Source organism: Mus musculus, chromosome 12 (assembly GCF_000001635.26).
Source record: "Mus musculus strain C57BL/6J chromosome 12, GRCm38.p6 C57BL/6J".
Classification (NCBI taxonomy): Eukaryota; Metazoa; Chordata; class Mammalia; order Rodentia; family Muridae; genus Mus; species Mus musculus.
The window spans coordinates 112,711,949-112,733,195 of NC_000078.6; the positions used below are offsets into that span (position 1 = coordinate 112,711,949).

At 54.0% G+C, this 21,247-nt stretch overlaps 2 protein-coding genes across 4 annotated transcripts in view; one reads left to right on the top strand and one right to left on the bottom strand.

Moving 5' to 3' along the window:
* Gm46382 (predicted gene, 46382) lies at positions 1-10,218 on the bottom strand. Its single transcript, XM_017315329.2, has 2 exons — positions 9,613-10,218; positions 1-4,529 (listed from the first exon to the last, which is right to left on the bottom strand). The coding sequence occupies exon 2, from the start codon at positions 2,302-2,304 to the stop codon at positions 805-807; it is 1,500 nt and encodes a 499-aa protein (XP_017170818.1). The 5' UTR covers positions 2,305-4,529; positions 9,613-10,218; the 3' UTR covers positions 1-804.
* Positions 9,566-21,247, top strand: part of Cep170b (centrosomal protein 170B) — a 25,079-nt gene continuing 13,397 nt past the window's right edge. The window contains exons 1-5 of one of the 3 annotated variants that reach the window (XM_006515766.4): positions 9,566-9,677; positions 12,676-12,807; positions 19,403-19,492; positions 20,057-20,135; positions 20,552-20,610. In XM_006515766.4, the coding sequence (XP_006515829.1) occupies positions 12,703-12,807; positions 19,403-19,492; positions 20,057-20,135; positions 20,552-20,610 (333 nt within the window). In that variant the 5' untranslated portion in view covers positions 9,566-9,677; positions 12,676-12,702. Of the gene's footprint in view, positions 9,678-10,225; positions 10,435-12,675; positions 12,808-19,402; positions 19,493-20,056; positions 20,136-20,551; positions 20,611-21,247 lie in introns of those variants that run through there. The other 2 variants (NM_001024602.3, XM_011244096.1) reach the window with 2 other exon arrangements.

Sequence of the window (21,247 nt, forward strand, 5' to 3'; positions counted from 1 at the left end):
TATTAGCTAAAATACTAGGACAGACTTTTATTCAAAGGAAGCACTGGTCTTCTACGGAGCTTATTTGGAGAAAGCTGAGCTAAACACCCTCGGTTAGCATTGAGTCAGCCTCTGACACAGAGCAGTGGGAACCACCCAGGGTCTCCCCTGCTGTCTTCATTTAGTGAAATAAGGAGTCGTTTGCACCACAAACTTCAACCTAGATTTGCTGCCTGCTCTGCTCCAGCTCTTCTGTCATCACAAGATGGCTGCCACAGCTCCGCGCATCCTCAGGGCTTGCCCAGAAAAGGAAGCAATGCAAGGAAGAAAGTGTCTTCTTCACTCCATCTCTCTGGGGAACGGCATCCCCAAAGGCACACCCCGGCCACCGCCATGGCAGCTCCTCATGCTGCCCCTAAATTGAACAAGTCCCCGTGCCAGCTGAGGGCCTGCTCCCTGATGATAAAAAGACCTAGCTGTGGGGAAGAAACAAGGCAGAGCTTAGGGACAGGTGGCCTCAGCGACAGCCATGCTGGAGAGCATCGAGTTTTCTGTAGCAAGCCCTTTTCATTTCTGTGCCTTACCCACCAAGGGAACTGCAGGGTTCTGTGAGTGTGTGTGTGTGTATAAACACACATACACATATACACACACACACATATATACATATATACATACATACACACATGTATATATACACACATATGTGCGTGATGGAGAGTTGGGAGGAGCGAGACAGGATCAGTGGACATGGGTTCAATGATCCACCCTTAAGTTCCAATAGGCCCACAGGGCTACCCAACATGTGACTTTTTCTAGCTTGTGTCACCCTACAGAGGGCCATGAGGCAGAAGAATAGGCATCCAGAGCCCAGATCACAGAATGCATGGGGACACTAGAGGCATAGGAGGCAGTAGAGGTGTGAATATAGGGAACAGGAGCTGTGTGGCTGCTGGAGCGATGGGGGTGAAAATCATCAGTGAGGTGGGAATGCAGGGGGCAGTGAGGTGGGGAATGCAGGGGTGAGGTGAGAATGCAGGGGTGAGTGAGGTGAGAATGCAGGGGTGAGTGAGGTGGAATGCAGGGGTGAGTAAGGTGAAAATGCAGGGGTGAGTGAGGTGGAATGCAGGGGTGAGTGAGGTGGGGAATGCAGGGGTGAGTGAGGTGGAATGCAGGGGTGAGTGAGGTGAAAATGCAGGGGTGAGTGAGGTGGAATGCAGGGGTGAGTGAGGTGAAAATGCAGGGGTGAGTGAGGTGGAATGCAGGGGTGGTGAAAATGCAGGGGTGAGTGAGGTGGAATGCAGGGGTGAGTGAGGTGAAAATGCAGGGGTGAGTGAGGTGGAATGCAGGGGTGGTGAAAATGCAGGGGTGAGTGAGGTAGGAATGCAGGGGTGAGGAATGCAGGAGTGAGTGAGGTGAGAATGCAGGGGTGAGTGAGGTAGGAGTGCAGGGGTGAGTGAGGTAGGAGTGCAGGGGTGAGTGAGGTAGGAGTGCAGGGGTGAGGAATGCAGGGGTGAGGTGAGAATGCAGGGGTGAGTGAGGTAGGACTGCAGGGGTGAGGAATGCAGGAGTGAGTGAGGTGAGAATGCAGGGGTGAGTGAGGTAGGACTGCAGGGGTGAGGAATGCAGGGGTGAGTAGATAGGAGTGCAGGGGTAAGTGGGGTGGGGGTGCAAGGGGTGGTGAGGTGGGAATACAGGGGGCAGAAATATAGATAGATAGTATCTGGCATATTCTCCTGGATAGCACCAGTCTGCATGGGTGAATGAGGTGGGGATACAGGGGTGAGTGAGGTGGGAATGTATGGGGTAGTGAGGTGGGAATGCAGGGGTGAGTGAGGTGGGAATGTAGGGGGCAGTGAGGTAGGAATGCAGGGGGCAGTGATATATAAATATTATCTGGCATATTCTCCTGTATAGCACTAGTCTGCAGGAATGAGTGAGGTGGGAATGCAGGGGGCAGTGAGGGTATGACTTCAGGGCAATGGTAGGAGTGAACGCTGCACAACAGAGCTGGATCGGGCCCTTAGATGGTGCCGAGAGAGTTTGAGGCCTGAGATGTCGCTGCCTCCGGGGAGCTGGGTGGTGGTGCCCAAGGATGAGAAGAAGAAAGTAGGGTGAACTACAGGGGGATGATGGAGGTGTGGGAGCAGAGAACCCTGCCCTGTGGGTTTCTGAGATTTGGGGAGCAGTGGGGGTGTGAATGTAGCAGATCTGTGGATACACTCCGGCTTTGTGCTCAACACTGTTGTCTCTGGCTCTCCTCCAGCTAAGGAGTAAATACACTGCTTCTTTGGGGCCAGCTGGTGGCTGGAAGTTTGGCAGCATTTAGCTTTTGTGCAATAAGCAACTGAAAACAAATCCAAATCAAAAGGATACTGTGGGTCCTACAGTCCCAAAGCCCAGAGAGTCTGGGGTTCAAGATGAGACTTGGAGCATGAGTCCTGGAGGGTGGCCCCAACCCACCCTCAGCTCACAAGAGGCTGCTGTGAACTCACTGTGGCAGTTTCAACAGGCCGCAGCATGCTGGGGCCGTGTGGGAGATCAGAGCATCTGACCCTCACTGCAGCCCACTTCCCTCCTCTTCTCATCCTTGGGCACCACCACCCAGCTCCCCAGACACATCAACATCTCAGACTCAAGCTCTCGGCACCATCTGAGGGCCCTGTCCAGCTCTGAAGCCATAGTGCCTTATCCCTGAAGTCCAAACGACCTGCTGCACACCCCCTTGATCCTGTGTCATTTCTTGGGGAACCCCTACCCTTCTGATTTCCTCCTGAAGAATACAGGGGAATATTCTGAGCAACAGAGGGAAGCTGTGCCCACCCCCCATGTCCCCTCCCAAAGAATGCTTCACCTCTTCTATAAACGAAGGTTCTCTCTACTTATATCTCATACTCCTGCTAGCAGTTGGAGGTGTATGTTTCATCCCCAAGTCTGACATATTCTCCTGGATAGCAGTTCTCTAATCATAGGTAATATCAAGTGGCTTCTAAGAACGTATAGGTTTACCAGCATTTAATAATTTATAGTATGTATGTATGTATGTATGTATGTATGTATGTATGTATGTATGTATGTGCACCACCTGCCAGAAGATGATGTTAGATTCCTGGAGCTGGAGTTATAGACAGTTACGATCTGCTCCTCGGCAAAAGCAAGTGCTTTTGACTATTAAGCCATGTTTCCAGCCCGGTGAGCAGCTCTTGTTTTTTCTTAAACAACCTGGAGGGGCTCTCCAGTAGCACAGGCTGGCCTTGAAGTCTTGGGATTATAGGCATGCACTGCAGCCCAAAATGAGCATCTTGAGGCAGCAGCCTCACCGTCTTCCTTTCCCATGGTGTTTGGCTGGTTTCTGAGATCAGTACCTCCGAAATTCTGTTCCACAAGCAGGCCATTGTGGAGCATGAGTTACAATGTTTCTCTAGTTTGTTGCAATTCTTTGACTTTGCAGCAGTTCTCTAGGCAAAAGGTGCCATTTGTAACTTAATTTAATTTAGTCCTGGAGGCATGTGCTTTTACCCCATGAGCCATTTTGCTGGTGCATATTCAGGACGCTGAAATAACCACATACTCAGTGGCACACAGACCTGTGTCTGTGTGCCGAGTAAGTTATCCATGACAAAATGCTCCAGGTGATCTTATGGTAGATTCCACAGCCCTGGCAAGGCTGGGGACACCCTCTTACCCCCACCCACCACCACCATCTTTTTCAGAGGTCTATGCACTCCTCCTCCTCCTCCTCCTCCTCTTCACATTGATAGTAAATATATGTAACATACTGTGATGGGTGTTAATTTGATTGGTTTGAAAAGCTTTAGAGAATTGTAAAACCCTGGGTGTGTAAGAGACTTTTGGGAGAGGATTTACTAAGGGGAGAGAGGTACTGTGGATGTGGCAGGCACCCAATAGGCCGTGGTCGTGGCAGATGAAAGAGTGTGAGGAGGTCTCCATGAGCACCTGCTCCACCACACCCTCCACCACTCTAGGCTTCCTCCCCCTTTCTTCAAGGCCTTGTGACACAGAGTCAAAGTGTAACATAGATTTGGTACCAGCAATGGGGTAACTGTCAAGAACTGGAGCTGTTGCTATGACTACCTGACCATGTGATGAAGAGCCTTTGGAACTGCTTTGTGGAAGAATTTGGGGAAAGTTTAGGGGTCTAGGTATGATGGTTAAACTTGTCAAGTTGATTGGATCTGGAATTCAGTCTGTCCGTGAGGGTGTTTCCTGGAAGGACTGAGGGAGGCAGGATGACCCTTCCATAGAGCAGCTGGCACCTTCTGACAGCAGCCCAGATGTAATGAGGCACCAGGGAAAATCTGCCTGGCTTCCCTTCTTGCTGGTGAGTGTGTCTACCATTGCTGCTCCTGTCAGAATCCAGCTTTCTCAGGTGTTCAATATGGGCTGAAGATCGGCAGCTCTCCAGGAGTCCTCCAGGCCTCCAGTGCCAGACTGGGACTCCTGAGACATCCAGTCCTGTGGACTGGGAAGATACTGGGCTCTCAGCCTCTCCAGTACGATGCTCCCAGTGTTGGATTAATCCGCCTGTGCTGGGTAAGCCAGTAGAATAAATTCCCTTCGGAATACACATTTGCACTATCAGTTCTGCACTATAGGGGACCCTGGCAAACACAGCAGGCTAAAGAAGGTCCAGAATGTGACGAACAAAACCCAGTGGGTAATTTTGATAGGAGCTCAAGAGTAGAGTACTAATAAAAGGTGGACATAGACATTTCCTGTGGAGATGAGGCCTTGGGAATTGGAGTAGAGCCCCCCCCCCACCGCCCCACGGATCATGTCATAGGGAGGAACTTTTCTTTCTTTCTTTCTTTCTTTTCTTTTTTTTCAAGATTTACTTTATGTATATATGAGTACACTGTCACTGTCACGGTCTTCAGACACACCAGAAGAGGGCATTAGATCCAATTACAGACGGGTGTGAGCCACCATGTGGTTGCTGGGAATTGAACTCATGACCTTCAGAAGAGCAGCCAGTGCTCTTAACTGCTGAACCATCTCTTTAGCCCCAGGGAGGCACTTTTCTGTGGTTAGTACACGTGCAGATGAAAAGAGACTTTAAAGGTGACACACTGCTGGAGGAAGTTTCAGGATAGTCCAGAATCCAGGTTGTGCTACAAAACTGCTTGCAGCCAAGTTTTGAGAATCCAGAATAAAACACAGTGAGGAAAGGCTTAGAAAAAAAGTGACTTTGCAGAGAAAAGAGGTGCGTGCGTGTGAAACGGGCTAAGGAGAGCATGGCTGCCTGAAGGAGAGTGCTATTAAAAAGAAGAGTGCTCAGGGCTGCAGAGATGGCTCTGAAGTTAGGAGGACACAATTCCCAGCAGGTCTGTGACCACTCACAACTGTCTGTAACTTCCGATCTGGGGACTCTGATGCCCTCTTGTGGCCCCTGCAGGCATCACATATGCATGTGGTGCAGAGACATACACGCAGGCAAAACACCCAAATACATAAAAGAATTTACAAAAACAATAAATCGTTTTTAAAGACAGCTTGAGCTTGGAGAGAGTTTTGTTGGTAAAGTGCTTGAATTACAAAGTATGAGGACCCAACCGAATCCCCAGGACCCACATAAAAACACCAGGCACACAGGCATACGTTTTCTTGTTGTTTCTTCAAGGCAGGATCTCACTACAAGGCTCAGGCTGAGTTAGCACTTACCAGGTAAACCAGGCTGGCCTTGAACTCACGGAGCTCCACCTGCCTCTACCTCCTGAGTGCTGGGATTAAAGGTGTGTGCTACCACACCCAGCAGCAGTTTACATCTGTAATCCCAGCACTGGGGAGATGGAGACAGGAGGATTCCTGAGACTTACTGGTCAGCAGGACGACATGGTGAGCTCCAGGCCAATGAAAGGCAGACGCCGTTCCTGACAATGACACCTGCGGTTCCCCGGGAAGGCGGGGGGTGGGGGGGGTGTCTCCACACACATGCCTGCACACACAGCACACATTAAGGAGAGAGATTTGGAAAGGTGCATCATGGGAGTGTCTGTGAGGGCACTTCCACTGAAGATTAACTAAACGGAGACAACTTGCCCAGGATGTGAGGTCACTTTCCACAGGCTAGGAGAAGAGAGAAGTGATTGATTATAGGCCAATATTCTCCGACTATCCACCCCCTCCATGCTTCAGGGCCATGACATGCCCTCCTCTGCTCTGTCCCAGTCTCCCTGCCACGATGGACTGAAGCCTCTGAAACTATAAACAAGAATACATTTCTCCTCCCTTAAATAGCCTGTATCAGGGATCTTGTTACAGCAAGGGGGCTGGAGAGATGGCTCAGTGGTTAAGAGCTGCTGCTCTTCCGAAGGTCCTGAGTTCAAATCCCAGCAGCCACATAGTGGCTCATAACCATCCCAAATTAGATCTGAGGCCTGGTGTGTCTGAAGACAGCTACAGTGTACTTACATATAATAAATAAATCACCAGGCGTGGTGCCACACGCCTTTAATCCCAGCACTCTGGAGGCAGGGGCAGGCAGATTTCTGAGTTCGAGGCCAGCCTGGTCTACAAAGTGAGTTCCAGGACAGCCAAGGCTACACAGAGAAATCCTGTCTTGAAAACCAATAAATAAATAAATAAATCTTAAAAGAAAATCAAATATATATATATATGGGTTTTTTTTTCCCCCAGCACATAGAAGCCCCTCTCTCCCTCCTGTTTCTGTGGCTCTGACCACTCCAGGGCCTCTAGATGAGTAGACTTGCTAAGCCTATGTGTTTGTTTGTTTCTCTGTTTTCAAGTTCACCCATGCTGTAGCACTTGCCAAAACTTCTTTCCTTTTTGAGATTAATCATAGGTTACCACACATGGACACATCTATCCACTCGCCTGGATACAGGCATTAGCTGTGTTTCCTTCTTGGCTGTTGTGAATCGTGTCACTAGGTTGGTGAATGCTACGGGGTGGAGGGGGGAGGGGAGAACCCCCAAAATTCCTTTATTTGCTTCATTTGCTTTCAGCTGGCTTTAAAGTCGCTAAGTCTGGGAGTCACACAGCTGGGCAGTCGGTGAGTGGTGTCTGTAACTTCAGAAGTAATTGCTCAGACCCTGAGCTGTGACATCGGTCCCCTGGCTTACTTTCCAGGGACGCAAAGGCTGTTCCTGAAAACACTGACTCTCCTCCGAATATATGTGATGGGTTGTTGGGAGTAGCTGAAAAGATTTGTTGCTTTCACCTTAATCTCTGTTTGCCCTGCAAGGAGGCTCATTGGTCCCGAGGGACCTCCCCTTTTAGCACTTGCAACAGTGTTAGCAGCTATAGTTCTCTGGTAACACCCTCCTCCTCCTTCACTACCTCACCCCATACTCCTGAGGCCTGGAGTCTTCAGGCAAAAATGATGGCAGCTGTTGACCTGCCCCAGCAAACAAGTAAGGACAGACCCCTCTTAAGGACAGACCCCCTCCCTTAGGCGCCAGCCAGAGCAGCTTGGTCTGTGGTGTCTCCTTTTCACTCAACAGCCAAGGCCCTCTGAAGCCTGGCCATTTCTCTACACACTTCCTATGTTTATTGTTTCTGAGCCTTTTAAAAGCCCCAAGAATGTGGTGACAAGTGTGTGTGTGTGTGTGTGAGTGTGTGTGTGTGTGAGTGTGTGTGTGTGTGAGTGTGTGTGTGTGTACCTGTTCATGCCTGAACTTCCAGTTCTTTTAGGTGACTACCCAGGAGAGGGATTGCAGGAGCACATGCGAATTTCAAATTTTCTGTCATTTCTGTAGTAACGGAGCCATCTTACACACAAAGGCCCCCACTTCTCCACCCCTTCCTCTGTAATTGCTCTGCTGTGTGGCAGCCATCTTGAGAGGTGTGAGGTGGTCTCTGACTTACACTTCCAGAGTGATCAGCGGTGGTGTCCATTTTCTTCATGTGCTTCTTGGCCGTGTGTGTTTGTTTTAGACATGTCTACTATGGTGGTTTGAACAGATTCATGTATTTGAATGCTTGGCCATAGGGAGTGTGGCAGAACTGTGTGGAGCTGGCTTGGAGGTTTTATAAGCTCAAGTCTAGCCAGTGTGACAATCTCCTTCTGCTGCCTGTGGATCAAGACCTAAGAACTCTCAGCTCCTTCTCCTGCACCACGGCTGCCTACATGCTGCCACGGTTCCTGCCATGACAATACAGGACTAAACCCCTGAAGCTGTAAGCCAGCCCCAGTGAAATGCTGTCCTTTGTAAGCGTGGCTGTGGTCGTGATATCTCTTCACACCAATAGAAACCAAGCTAAGACATCAAAAGTCTTTCAAGCCTGCGGTTATGTTTAGCAGGTTACTTGGTGGAAATGGTAGGTCCGCACTGGTGGGGGTTCCTTACTTGGTCTGTGTGTTCTTAGTTTGAACTAAAGGAAGCCTCTCTGCTCAGTGGCCTTAAGTGTCACCCTTACTCGATGAAGACTGAAGCTACTACTAGATCTGCTTTCTGATCCCAATGCTACTGCTCAAGTCACTCAAGCGAGCTTGACCCCTCCTCCCCTTCCAGGAAGCAGCAGCCCACTCCAACCCTGCCCTCATGTCTAAGGATACCGACCCCATGACAGTGCACAGCTGGCAGGGGCCTCAGTCAGAACCCAGGACACCATTCCTTCATCTCCCGTCCTTCACCTTGGAAGGAGCCACAACCCAGGTAAAAGTCTCAAATAGAAAAAAAAAATAATAACGTTTATAAGCATCCATTACTAAGGAGTGAGCAAGGGGTAGCTAAGCTAAGACAGCGAAGCCGCTGGGGAAAGGGCTGTTTACAGAGCCAAGAGAATGGGAGAGCCCGGCTCGGGAGTTGGGACTCAGAAACAGGACAGTCTCAGTCTACTAGGAAGAAACTGCAAAATCCCCATACAGCTCCCGGAAGCTGAGACCGGGGCTAACAACCCTGGCAAGGACAAATGGGCTAGGAAGACAGGAACGTACCCAGCCCTCCTCTTTCCAGTACCTGACAAGTCTCCTCTGCCTCCATCTCTTCCAGTTCCTGGCCTCTCCCTGGAGTCCTGGCCTCCCCCTCAAAGTACTCCCGTTTGCCCACAAAGACATCTAGAGCTCTCTCCAAGGCCTTCATCTCATCAGGTCTCAGCTGGCACAAACTTCCTGAGCCCCACTGTCCTTGGGATGACATCCAAAATTGGTCACGAGGCTACAGGTTCCTCCTCTGTCCATACCGCAAGCCAGGCTCCCCCATTTGGGCCTGTACTATAAGCTCGCACAGCCAGGCCCAACAACCTAGCACATTCTCATGCAGTTTTTCCTATCTGTCTCCTCTTGGCGGGCTTGCCTCTACTCTCGAGTTGTGTAGAACCCCTTCCACCTCCTTCTACAGGGCAGGGATGGGCAACTGTGCCCGCTGGCTTTGGAGCCTGGGCGGGGTGGATTGGGTTCACGAAGCTCCTGTACCAGCAGGATAAAGCGCACATTCCTAGGCCTGGAGTTCTGCTCTGCATTCCACTTCCGCCAAGGCCCTCACTAGTACCCTTCAACGGGAATGCAGGAATGCACTCTGAACAGTACTTTCTCCACCACTCTGCAAAGCCGCTCCGCCCCACGCTAATCCTTTCCCCCTTGGCACTAGAGGGACACCTGATACCTCCATTGTTGCACCAGGCACCAGCCAGCGGCCGGTGAGAACTTACCTCAGGAACTGGGAGAGCCTCCGGAGTTCCCCGCCCCTCCCCGTCCAGCCCACTGTGACATCCAGGTACGTTGGTGTCTTTGCCCACCATCCTGTCCCGAGCCCGTGGCCTATCCTGCAACGTCGAGGGCGCAGGAGGAAGAGACCCAGCTGGACGCACAGGCCTCTGGGATCCATCCTACTTCCTTCGCCCTGCACCCCTCCACTGGGCTGAAAGGCCAAAGGTTGGGGCTGGGAGAGCGGCTGGAGCTCGGGCTTCTGGAATGTGGTTAAATGTTAACTATTCGGCTCTGGGACAGGACGCTGGGCAGCCGTACGCCCTTTCTCGCAACCCTGGGATAGCCAGCGCCAGAGAGAAGGGGGTCTGAATGCACAGGGTGGCGGAGATGCGCCGCCCCAGGCTGGGCCGGGGACAAAGGTGATCGCCCGTTCCTGGTTGCCCGATCCGGTGCGCCGGGACGGGTGGACGGAACGGGAGGGGCCGCGCGTAACCTCTGGGGCGGCGCTGCGGAGTCCAGCTCACCTGCTGAGGCTGGCCCGCCCTAACCTGGTTTCCGGGGGGCGGGGCGTCGCGGGGCGGGGCATCACGGGGGCGGGGCGCGCCGGGGCGGAGCGTGTCGCGGCAGACGTCAGGGGACCCGCCGCGCGAGGCCGCGGTCCGGCGCTCTGCCCGTGGGCTCGGCCGGGGCTGCCGCCAGCGTGCGGGCCGCGCCGGGCATGTCCTAGGCGGCGGCCCCGCCCAGCGCTCGGCCGGGCGGGCAGAGGGCCGGGCTGGGCCGGGCAGCGTCCGGGCGGGCGAGCCGCGGGCCTGGCGGGAGCACAGGTAGGACGCAGGAGGGGCCGCGCCAGCCCTGCGCCCACGGCGGCAGGGCCTCCAGCAGGGCACCTGCGTGCCTCCAGGCCACACCGGGGCGGGCGGGGCTGGACAAAAGCGGCGGTGAGGAAGGGGCTGGGCGAGGGCCCGGCACACCTGGCCCGGCCAGCGCTTGCCGATGCTGCCCATGTCTGCGCGCGCCCGGGAGGGGCCTCCTGGCACCGGCGACAAGGCCTGGCCCCGCGCATGTCTACGCGGCCTGCCGAGCTGGTAGACCTGGGCGCCCGGTCCCCGCCCGGGCAGGGCCAGCGCTGATTCAGGATACAACGCCGCTCCCTCCCCCTCTGGGCCTGGCGCGCCTGCCCGCCTCCCGGCCTCCTCCCGGGTGCCCGGTCCCCCCTCCTTCTGCGGTCCCTCCCTCCGTCTTCCTTCTCTTCTCTCCTTTCCCTTTAGCCGCCACCGTCTCCCTGCTTTCTCTGCCTCTGGGCTGTCCGCGGCCAGGAGGGGACCTCCTCCTGTCTGCTCCTTTCAGCCACGGGGCTGCTCCCTGCCTCCCACTGTCTCTCAGCATCTGCATCGCCACCTCCTCCTTCACCTTCGGGTGGTGGCTCTTCTGCTTGGCGCGGCTGAGGGGACAAGTTTGGGGTGTTTATTATTCTCCCTCCTAGCAACGATGGCCGGGCTAAGCCTAGCCCCAAACCTCCTACAGCAAGCCCTGGCTCAGAAGCCTTTCCAAGTTGGACTGGCGGTGGCAGTGGTCACCCCATGACCAGGCTCTGGGGGTTGGCCTCCCTCTCCTCTAAGGGTGTCCCCGTGCCTGCTGTCCACAGTGAGATGATGGCAGGCAGGTGATGTCAGAGTAGGAGACATCCAGGCTGGGTGGGGCTGGGAGGCTCAGTGACGCCCTGGGTCTGGGGCCTGGGGGGGGGGGGGGCTCCCTCCACAGCCCTGACACCTTTGCCAGTAGGATTGGGTCTTTCTGAGAGTTGGGGCTATGGATACCCAGTGAGGTCCTAGAGGCTGCAAGGGCATTGAAATCTTGCCCCTTTAGCCCTTGCCTCTCAAGCTGGGCCCTAAGGAAAGGGGACCTCAGAGCAGGGTATGGGTATGTTCCTGACCACCTGGAGCTGTTTTCTGGGGAGGCAGGTTTCTTTTCTCCATCTTCCTCCTGCTTCCTGAAGGAGTGCTGTGGGCCTTCACAGATGGACAGAGCCCTGTGTTCTTGCCTGCTGCTTACCCCGAAGGGACCCGAGACCTGGGTGAGCAGCCCAGTGTTGACGTCTCTGGGCATGGCTCCTGGGAAATGCAGGACAGGGTTTGGTCCCTCAGATCACTAGTGTGACCTCTCCAGTGTGTGTGTGTTGTGTGAGTTGACACTTCCAGAGAGATGACTTGTGTGGTCGATCCTGCTTCCACCTGACCAGCCCTGTGGGGGCCCGGAGTCTTTCCGTATTCTCTGCCCCTCATCCAGCTTCCAACTTCTGCACGCTGTGGTCCTGCCTTCACCTCTGCCTCCTCTGCCCCACACTGCTCCCTTTCTTACCTGTGACGAGTCTTCCACTTGACTCTTAGTTATTCCTTCTATTGCTTTCTCCTTTCACTTTCTTGTGTGTGTGTGTGTGTGTGCATGTGTGCACGCGCTGTTTTAAAGTACAAGGGTTCAAATCCAGGTGGCAACCACCTGGAAAGTGCCAATGCTCAGACACTCTAGTTGTTCTTCACAGTATAACTAGACTGTGAGTCACCAGGACTCAGGAGCTCTAGACTGCCCCCTCTTGGACAGTTTGCCTACACAGAGCCACTGTCTAGGCCCAAGCTTGGATTCATGCTTTGCTCTTGAAGCTAATTCCTGTGTTTGAACAAGGCTTGGATTTTTGTGTTGTACTGGGCTCTATAGGGATGGAGTCAGACCTGTGCTCCGAAGACTTCTGTCTTTCCCCAGGATTTGCAGAGTGGCTTGCTGTGGGAAGCAGACCTTCTAGTAAGGGTGTATATCCCGGAGCCCTCTGTAGGCCATGCTGGGTACTACCTGGGACTGTTTCTCATAGTTCACATGGACATGTGGGTCTGCACTTGGTTAGCACGGCCAGAGTCACATAGAGAGAAAAGGTATGTAGAGCCTGGAACACAAAGGAGATTCTGAGGCTGTGGCCATGGGTCTTTAAAGGAGCAGGTCTGTGCTGGCCTTGTGCATATCCAGGGGACCAAAGTCCAGGCTGGGGAGCTCCAGTGTTGACCCTCTCCCCACAGGACCAGGCAGGCCTCCTCGGTGCCAAGATGAGCGTCACATCTTGGTTCCTGGTGAGCAGCAGTGGCACCCGCCACCGGCTCCCGCGTGAACTCATCTTCGTGGGGCGTGATGAATGTGAGCTCATGTTGCAGGTGAGTGGGAACATTTGGGCAGGTGGTTCAGGGACCTCAAAGCCAGGAAGAGAACCCTCTTTACCTGGGCCCCAGGCCCACAGGTGGACAGGTGTAGGGTGCGCATGGGTCTGGCCTCTTGCTCTTTCATGCCAGACCTATTTCTGACAAGAAAGTGCCAGGGCTCCAGGAAGGATGGGGTGTCCTGTGCAGATGGAGCTGAGGATCTTGGACAGCACTGACAGGTGGTTCATTTATGTCCATACTGCTTTGCCATGGGGTTTACCTGAGGGCTGTCCTGGAGGTGTTGCTCCCCAATGTGTCCAGGTGGTGAATAGTGCTGGTGACTTTCTCATGTGTCCTGACAGGATGAGTCCCTTTCCTGGGCTAGAAAGGGTGATATGGCCACCCGGGTTTCAGAACCTGAGTTGGGTTTCTTAGGGCTCATGTCTGGCTCTGGAACAAAGGGTAAGGTTGGGGTGCTGACATACAGAGTCCATCCTAGCCTGGGGGGGGCACAAATGAATCAGGCTCCCTATAGTCCTGAACTGCTTCCACCTCAGCAAAGAGCATAGAATCCTAGCTTCAAGTCTCTGGGCTCCATGTCCCATCATCGGACTCTGAGAAGGACATGAGACTCATCTGGTCCAGCTTTAAGGGGTCTGCTCAGGCACAAAGCCGCAGCCTAGTGCCTGTAAATGGGTCTTCTTTGTACTTATTAATCCCCTGTGTACTGTATGGCCACATTGCACACTCCCAGGGTATGTGAGGTTCCCAGGAGTGGGCTGAGCCTGAACTGAGCCCAGGCAGCTGGACAGCAAGCCTTGATGGACCCTTCTGAGGCTAGCACAACCTGCACTTGTGCCTTTCTGAGAGTTTATGTCCCTCAAAGGTTCCGTGCTGGACCTGGTCCCTCGTGGGATGATATTAAGAGGTAGGGACATGAAGGTCCTTGTGTATGGGATTAAAGGGTATCACATGTTTCCATTGTTGTGATAAAAGCCATGACTGAAGGCAACCTGAGGGGGACAGGGGTTATGTCACTTTACTAATCCGTCATGAGAGGAAGAAACCCGGAAGCAGGAGCTGATACAGAGGCCATAGAGGAACACTGCTCACTGGCTTGACCTTCATGGCTTGCTCAGCCCGCTTTCTTTACCACTCAGGACCACCTGTTTGAGGGTGGGATTACCCACAATGGGCTGGGTTATCCCCTATCAATTAGCAATCGAGACAATGTACCGGGCTTGCAGGCAGGGTATCTGATGAGTTCATTTTCTCAGCTGAGACCCCTCTTCCCGTTAGACTCTAGCTTGTGCCGAGTTAACAAAAACTCACTAGAACAGGGTCTTTATAAAAGATGTCTGGGGCAATTTGCCCACTTCTTATGCCAAGTGGGGACTCAGCCAGAAGGTGCTGCCTTTGAAATTGCCTGTCTTTGGCACCTTAATCATCAGTACCTACCCCTTAGTACCATTTATAAATTCCGTGTCTAAGTCATTTTGTCATAGTACAAGTTAGACTGAGCCTGGAGTTTCTGGATTTTCTCCAGATGGAGTCTGGAGAACTTCACCTAAACAAAAACCCAGCTGCTCCTCCTGCTGGGAGACTCCTAGGTTCCCTGCACAGACCTCTGTCCCTTCCTGACTCTGTAGGGGGAGCCAAGTCAAATCTGTCCAGAAAAGGGTTGTGTGGGACAGGCAGTTTCTGCCATGCAGTGTGGCCTTGTTTACCTGGTTTAGAAGAGTGCAGAGACTGCGGGAGATGCACAGGAAGCTTACTTATTTATGGGCATTGGCCTTGTGAAGCATGAACTAGCCTTGGCTGCTTCTTAGTTATTTGAAAGCATTAAATCTATGGGACAGGTGCAAGTTCCCGGCTGTGTTCCTAGCCTTTAGCCCTAGCTAGCTGGGTTGTTCCCTCATGGTGTGGTCCACATCCAGGCATGGCCTTGGCAATGGCTTTACTATCTTCCCCAGGGCCACCAGGATGGCTCCATGGAACAGGCCACATCTTGGGAGGAACTGGCGTGAGCCTGGAATGCTGGGGACCCAGAGCAGTCTCCCCCTCCCGCCTGCCTGGATCTGGTCTGGCTGGCAGTCCCACCAGGTCTCCTACTCAGGGGTCTTAGTACATAGAGCAGATTTGAGGTCAGGTTCTTAGTTTCTGGGCCTGTCAGTGTGGAGCCACAGCAGTTGTTCCATGCTGGGTAGCCCCTGGCCTGGGTGCGGCTACATTTCTGTCCTCTCTGTCCCCGAGGGATGTAATGTAGGAAGGGGTGTCTCTTTTACACACTCCATTAGCTGAGGCTTGGGAGGCCATGCAGGCATAGAAGGAGTACAGAGCGGAGCCCCTTCCTAGCACCCCTGCAGTAGGCCTTGGCCCTGCCCTGCCCAGCTGGCCCTTGTTCAGGCCACCCTTCCTCTCACCCTCTTGGTGTCTGTTATCTTTCTGCTTAGTTCTAGACCCCTCACTTACCGTGCAGCTTCTCCTACTAAGAAGCCCCAAGGCTTGTTCCTGGTGCCCCTCTAGTCTCTCTGGGCTCCTGGCTGCTTGCAGCCAGAGGATTTACACACCATTTATACTACCCAGACCCCAACATCTGTGCTGTTCCACGGCTGCCCTGGGACCTTTCAAAAGAGCCTAGGCTTGTCATCATCTTCTGTCCCCTCTACCTACATCTCTGTCAGGAGCCTGCGTTACCCCAGTTCCCTTCCCCACATCGGGGACCTCCAGGAGCTCTCCAATCCCACCTTACACCACCCCTTGATCTTCAGGGTGGGATTCTGCATCCACCTTTGTACCCTGATATCTATCTCCTGATCTCGGCCATTGCCACCAGCTCCCGTTCACCTCGCTCCCAGCTCCTCCTCTGTGGAGGCATGCACCCTTGGCCAGCCTCAGCAATACAGCTTGCTTCAATCCCTGTGTGAGGAGAAAGATGAGGAGATGCCACTGTGGGTGGGATTGGAGGGCCTAGGAGTGATGAGACACCTCAGCAGTGATGGGCAGTGAACAGGGGAGGTGTCCGCAGGGTTGTGTGGAAAGGATCTCTGTTTTAAGGAGTTGGAGGCTCCAGTGTAGAGAGGATTGGCTATGGGAGGACAGAGGGGCAGCTGCTGGAGTCGGGAGCCTCAGCAGCGTTACAGTGGGGCTGTGGTTTGAATCAAGTCAGGCAGAGGGGCCAGAGACATTTTGTTTGTGTTCCGGGGCACAGCCATCAACAATAGCCACATGCCATCAATGGGCTGTGCTGTTCAGGGACTGCGGTTTGTCCAGTACGCCCAGAACAGCGCTGGCACGGAGCCAGCACCCATGAATGACGTGGTATATTATGTAAATGTGAGCACATGCATATACCATATACATGTGTTCACATATGAGGTGCCTGCAGGTGTGTGTGTTTTTTTTTTTTTTTCTCCTTTTTTTGTTTTTTTGAGACAGGGTTTCTCTGTAGCCCTGGCTGTCCTAGAACTCACTTTGCAGACCAGGCTGGCCTTGAACTCAGAAATTCGCCTGCCTCTGCCTCCCAAATGCTGGGATTACAGGCGTGCACCACCACTGCCTGGCTAGGTGTTTTCTTAAAATATGTCATATGTGATATATGTGCATGTATGTGCTGTTAATTTAAGGAGAGCTGGCTTTTGCCTCCTCCTAGTCTGTTCTTTGGCCGTGTGTGACACCCTAACCCAGAAGCACATCCCAGAGCCGAGGAGAGGCCCTGTTCACATAGCAGGTTCAGCTTGCTGCTGTGGGTGCCTGTATCTCGGCTATGGTTATGCGGGGGTGATGAGCTGGCAGCAAGGCATGCCCAGAGTTCTGGGTGTGGTCACTGCCAGGGTCAGCATAGCCAGGACAGGGTGCCAGGCGCGAATTTTAGAAGCCTGTCATTTTAACATTTTAAGTAAGCACAGGTTATTAACTTCTCCTTCTGTGTGTGTCTGGTGCTCTTCTGGCCACTTCTCGGGACCGTGTTTGTCCACTCTCTGCCTCACGGTGTTCTTTTCCAGTCCCAGGATGAGTCTAGCCCTGAGTGCTGGGCCTAGAGCTTCGTCTCCTAACTGGGCTGGCTTCTACCTCCTGAGCATGTTGGGTGTGGCTGGTAAACTTTATTGCTTGTCTTTAGGTGTTGGTGACAGGAGGTTTCTGGCTGGAGGTGGCCAGGAGGCAGCTTGATTTCTTCCTCTTCTGTAGTTTGAGAGTGACTTGTCAGGAGACAGCCTAAGGAGTGGGTGGGCTTACAAACCCACCACGAATCAGGGGTGCTCATGGGAACCTTGTGTCACGTCAGAGCAGAGGTTTTGGAAATAGTCAGGGTAGGAGTAATACTGAGGGGAGAAGAAGGCTGGGTTCAGGGATGGTACTGGGTTCCAGGCTAGGTGAGGGCTTGATTTGACTAGAGCCTATCTGACCCGACCTAGAGAAGGAGGTATGGAGAAGCTGCCGGGGCCTTGGGGCTCTGGGTATGCAAGCCTAGGGGGCTTAGGCAGTTACTCAGGACTGGGCAAAGTTGGGATGAAACCTGCTGAATATAGAGGCTAGCAGAGTATACCCCTAGGAATGGCCAGGGGCATGCTGGATAGGCTTTCCTGGAGGATCCTGGAGGGTAGGAATGGCTAAAGTGCCTGAGGTGTACAGGGTGAGTGGAGGAGGTGGCCCTCAAGTGCAGGGTGTGTGAAGCTTCAGGCAAGAAGCTCTCCCACCTGGAAGGGTCAGCCTGAAGTGCTTCAGGCATTAGTCCACGCCGTCTCACCCACTTCAGGCAGGCAGAGCCCAGGGCTGTCCAGGGCTGTCCTGACTCTTCTGGCCTCTTCCCCCCCAAGTCTGAACTTCCCTGAAGCAGGTGGTCTCTGTTGCCCCAAGAGCCCTTGTGTCTGGTAGGGTCTGAAACGACCTGGCTCATGCACAGGGAGAAGTTTAGGCTATGGTTTGGTGAACAATTGAAATGATATCTGGGCTGGCCCTTTCCTGTGTCCCCAAGGCCAGAGAAAGGAGTTATCTATATGTACAGCTATAGGGAAGAAATTTGGACCAGCCCAAGATGGGCCTTGGGGATGGAGCTGGTCATCTCAAGGTCAGAGACACACTATGTCAGAGACCTGTGGCTTTGGGACCAGGTGAAGTAGACCAGGAACAGGCCTGGGGAACCCACAGGGAGACATTGAGCAGGCTGGGTCTTAATGTCTATCCCTAGCAGAAATGTGGGCTACACTGGAAGAGGCAGCTGAAGGACAGCCACCCCCAGACACTGCCACCCCTGGACACCTCCCTTCCCATTACATAATCCTTGTATCCCACTCACTTCCAGAAAGAACTGGGGGCCCTGACAGGATGAGATGTGACCCCCTCTGACCTAAACAGAAGCTGCCTTCACTACAGCCCATCATCATGGATAAGTCAGCCACCTTGGGGCCCTGGCGGCAGTGGCTGTGGGACACAGAGGCTGGGCCAAGGCCCACCTGGAACCCACCCTGCTGCAGCCCTGTCTTTAGGATCTTCCATAATAGCTTCTCTAGATAGGCTAGAAATAGTCTCTGCTGCCAAGCTGGGTGGCTCTCAGTAGAGGTGGGCCTGGGCCGGAGCTCACGGTCATCCTCTCCCCGTCTCTACTACATGCCTGGACCTGGAGGGCTGTGCCCCAAAATGGATCAGCTGTTGCTGGGGAAAGGGCATGATGATGGTGGGCAGCTTGAGAGCCCCCCGCATGACCGGCTGCAGGTCTTGCAGTAAAGGCTGTCAGCAGTGTGCCCCGCCCCGGAGGTGAGCCTCCCTGTTTGGAAGGCACTGCCTAGCTCAAGTATTTCATCCGAGCTCAGTGTTTTCCCTGAGTTGGTTGATGCTGTCGTCCTCTCTTAGGCTGAGCTCGGGGCAGGGAGAGGGGCCAGGCCAACACCACTGCTGCCCGCAGTGTGCTATGGGAGTGGAGATAGGCAATGGGCAGTGGTGCAGGTGCTGCCGCAGCCTTGCAGACTGATGACATGGCCCACGCTGACAAGCAGTGCAACCCTGTTCCCACCTCTGTCCTGGGCATAGGCTCTGGGGCCTCAGCCATGTGCAGAGCTCCGCGACGGTCCTTGGGAGGGGTCCTGGGCAGGTTGGTGGCCGGGAAAGGTGAGAACGACTTGGTGTGAAGAACCACATGTGTGTTGAAATGAGTGTCTGCGCTCAAGCATGAGCAAGTACACGCCAAGCCCTGCAGGGGTGGGGCAGAGGGAGCTAGACGTGGAGCCTGGGACAAGTCTGTACTATCAGCTCTCTGTGGCCGTCACACAGGTTTGTGTGCTTCCGTGGGCTGGGCCAGGGTGTAGCCTTTCCTCTGCCTGCCCTTGGGAGGGGACGGACGGCCTGTCTCAGGTGACTAGACGGTTCGCATGCCCTCCCACGCTGACCAGTGCACTGGAAACGGTGATGGGGAGGGTGCTTGAGGAAGGAGGTGCCATCGAGTGGCCCTGGTGGCTTACACAGCCCTGTGGCTCGATGTAACAGCTGGGTGGCCTTGACTGCACACTGTCACAGGACAGGGGCTCAGGATCTTTGAGTCCCAGGGGTGTTGGTGTTATGGTAGGCATTGCAGCCTGGGATTGGGCACCTGAGGGTCACTGTCTGTTCCCTCCAGTCCCGTAGTGTGGACAAGCAGCATGCCGTCATCAACTACGACCAGGACCGTGATGAGCACTGGGTGAAGGACCTGGGCAGTCTCAATGGGGTGAGTGTACTGGGCTCTTGCTTGGTCCTACCACAGCCATGATCATCCCTCTAGGGACCTGTCCAGAGCCCCCCACTGGCTGAAGGTGAGGCCTTCCTCAGCTAGTGAGGCCAGATCTCTATTGGACTAGGGAGGCACAATGCTAGGAGATGGGTTCCCGGGAAAGCAGCAAGCTGTGCCTGCCCCCACCTGGGAAAGGGAACGTGTCCTATACTTTGGTCCTTTGGGACTAGGGAAGGAGGGAGGCCCTGGCTGTAACAATGAGGAGCCGGATATGGCACAGAAGGACAGAGATGGGCTCTCTGCGGCTTTGTGCATCTATCCTACCTAGACATGTTTCATTCTACATTAGTCAGACGTGGTCCATCCCAGGACCCTGTTTCAATAAGCCACTGGACTGTGGAGGACCGCTGGGGCATCTGACCCCAGTTGCAGTTAGGTTTCCCCACTTGGGCCCTGAAGGGTCTGCTACCTGAGAGGTCTGCTCCTAGGACAGTGAGCCAGGGACACAGGAAGGCAGGAACCCTGCTTAGCCTCCTCCTCCTCCTCCCCTTTCTTCCTTAGACATTTGTGAATGATGTGCGCATCCCAGACCAGAAGTACATCACACTGAAGCTCAATGACGTCATCCGCTTTGGCTATGATATCCTTCTCTGAGGGACTCCCCTGCTTTGCTCCATCAGGACCAAGGCCACAGTTGCTCTGCCATCTTTAATCGAATTAGGGGATGTGTAAATCACAGTGGAGGCCCTCAGGCTTAGAGGTTGGGGTCCCTCTGATGGAGGGGCCTATGTGCCCCTCGCCTCAGCCTGCCTTTCCGCATGCTCAGCCTGAGGTCACAGAAGGGCTGAGGACCTTGGGACCTGGAGTCCTGGTTTGACTTGAGTTCTGAAGCTTGGGAGTTCTGTGTTCTTGAGTATGTTGGGGCATGATTGGTCTTCCCTGAGAAGGCCCTCCCACCGCCAGGAGTCTTAGCGTCTACCCACTCACCATTGGTGACTCCAGCGCTGCAGCCACAGGTCCTCCCTGCTCCTCCTGCTCTCCTTAACCCACAGCCACATTCCAACATGTACGTGTTAGAGCGTGTGCAGCACCGTGTTCCCGAGGAGGCGCTCAAGGTCAGTGTCACGGAGGCCCAGGGGCTAAGCAGGCCCTGCTTTGCGACCCCTGGCTGGTGAGGACGGCTGAGCCCCGTAGCCTGCCAGTCTCTGCTTCCTCTTTGCTCTGCCCCAGACACGTTCCCCAGGCTCTCGAGCTGCAGGTACCGTGAATCAGGGCTGCTTGGCCTGTCCTGCTGGATGGCCCAGTCCAGCAGGTGAGAAGTAGTCATTAGCCTTAGGCTTATACGGCGACAGATGGTAGGGACAGCTGGGGAGGCCAGGGCTGAGTTGGCCCTACTGGAACAGTTGGAGTTTCTGAGGCCTACAATTATAACCTTGGACCTCTCAAGTCAGGTAGTGCATCGGATACAGAAGAAAGCCCGAAAGCTGGGAAGCAATGGATATGGGTGGGCCACCTAACAGGAGGCCAAGATCCCCTGGGAGTAGAGTACACTACAGTGGGCCAAGCAAGGTGGAAAGCCAGACCACCACACTCTTGGGCCCTGACCCACCGAGGGGAGGATACAAGGAAGGGTCTAATTAGACCACCAAGGGCGAGGCAGGCAGTGGAGAGCAAATGAAGGCCACTAGTGTAAAGTATGAGGTCATGTAGCTAGGCCCCTGAGTGCTTACCCTCCCCAGGGCCCGTTTCAGG

Bases quoted from the DNA above. Each gene is read 5' to 3' on its own strand.
- Gm46382 (XM_017315329.2), bottom strand. From the start codon at position 2,304: ATGCTGCCAAACTTCCAGCCACCAGCTGGCCCCAAAGAAGCAGTGTAT.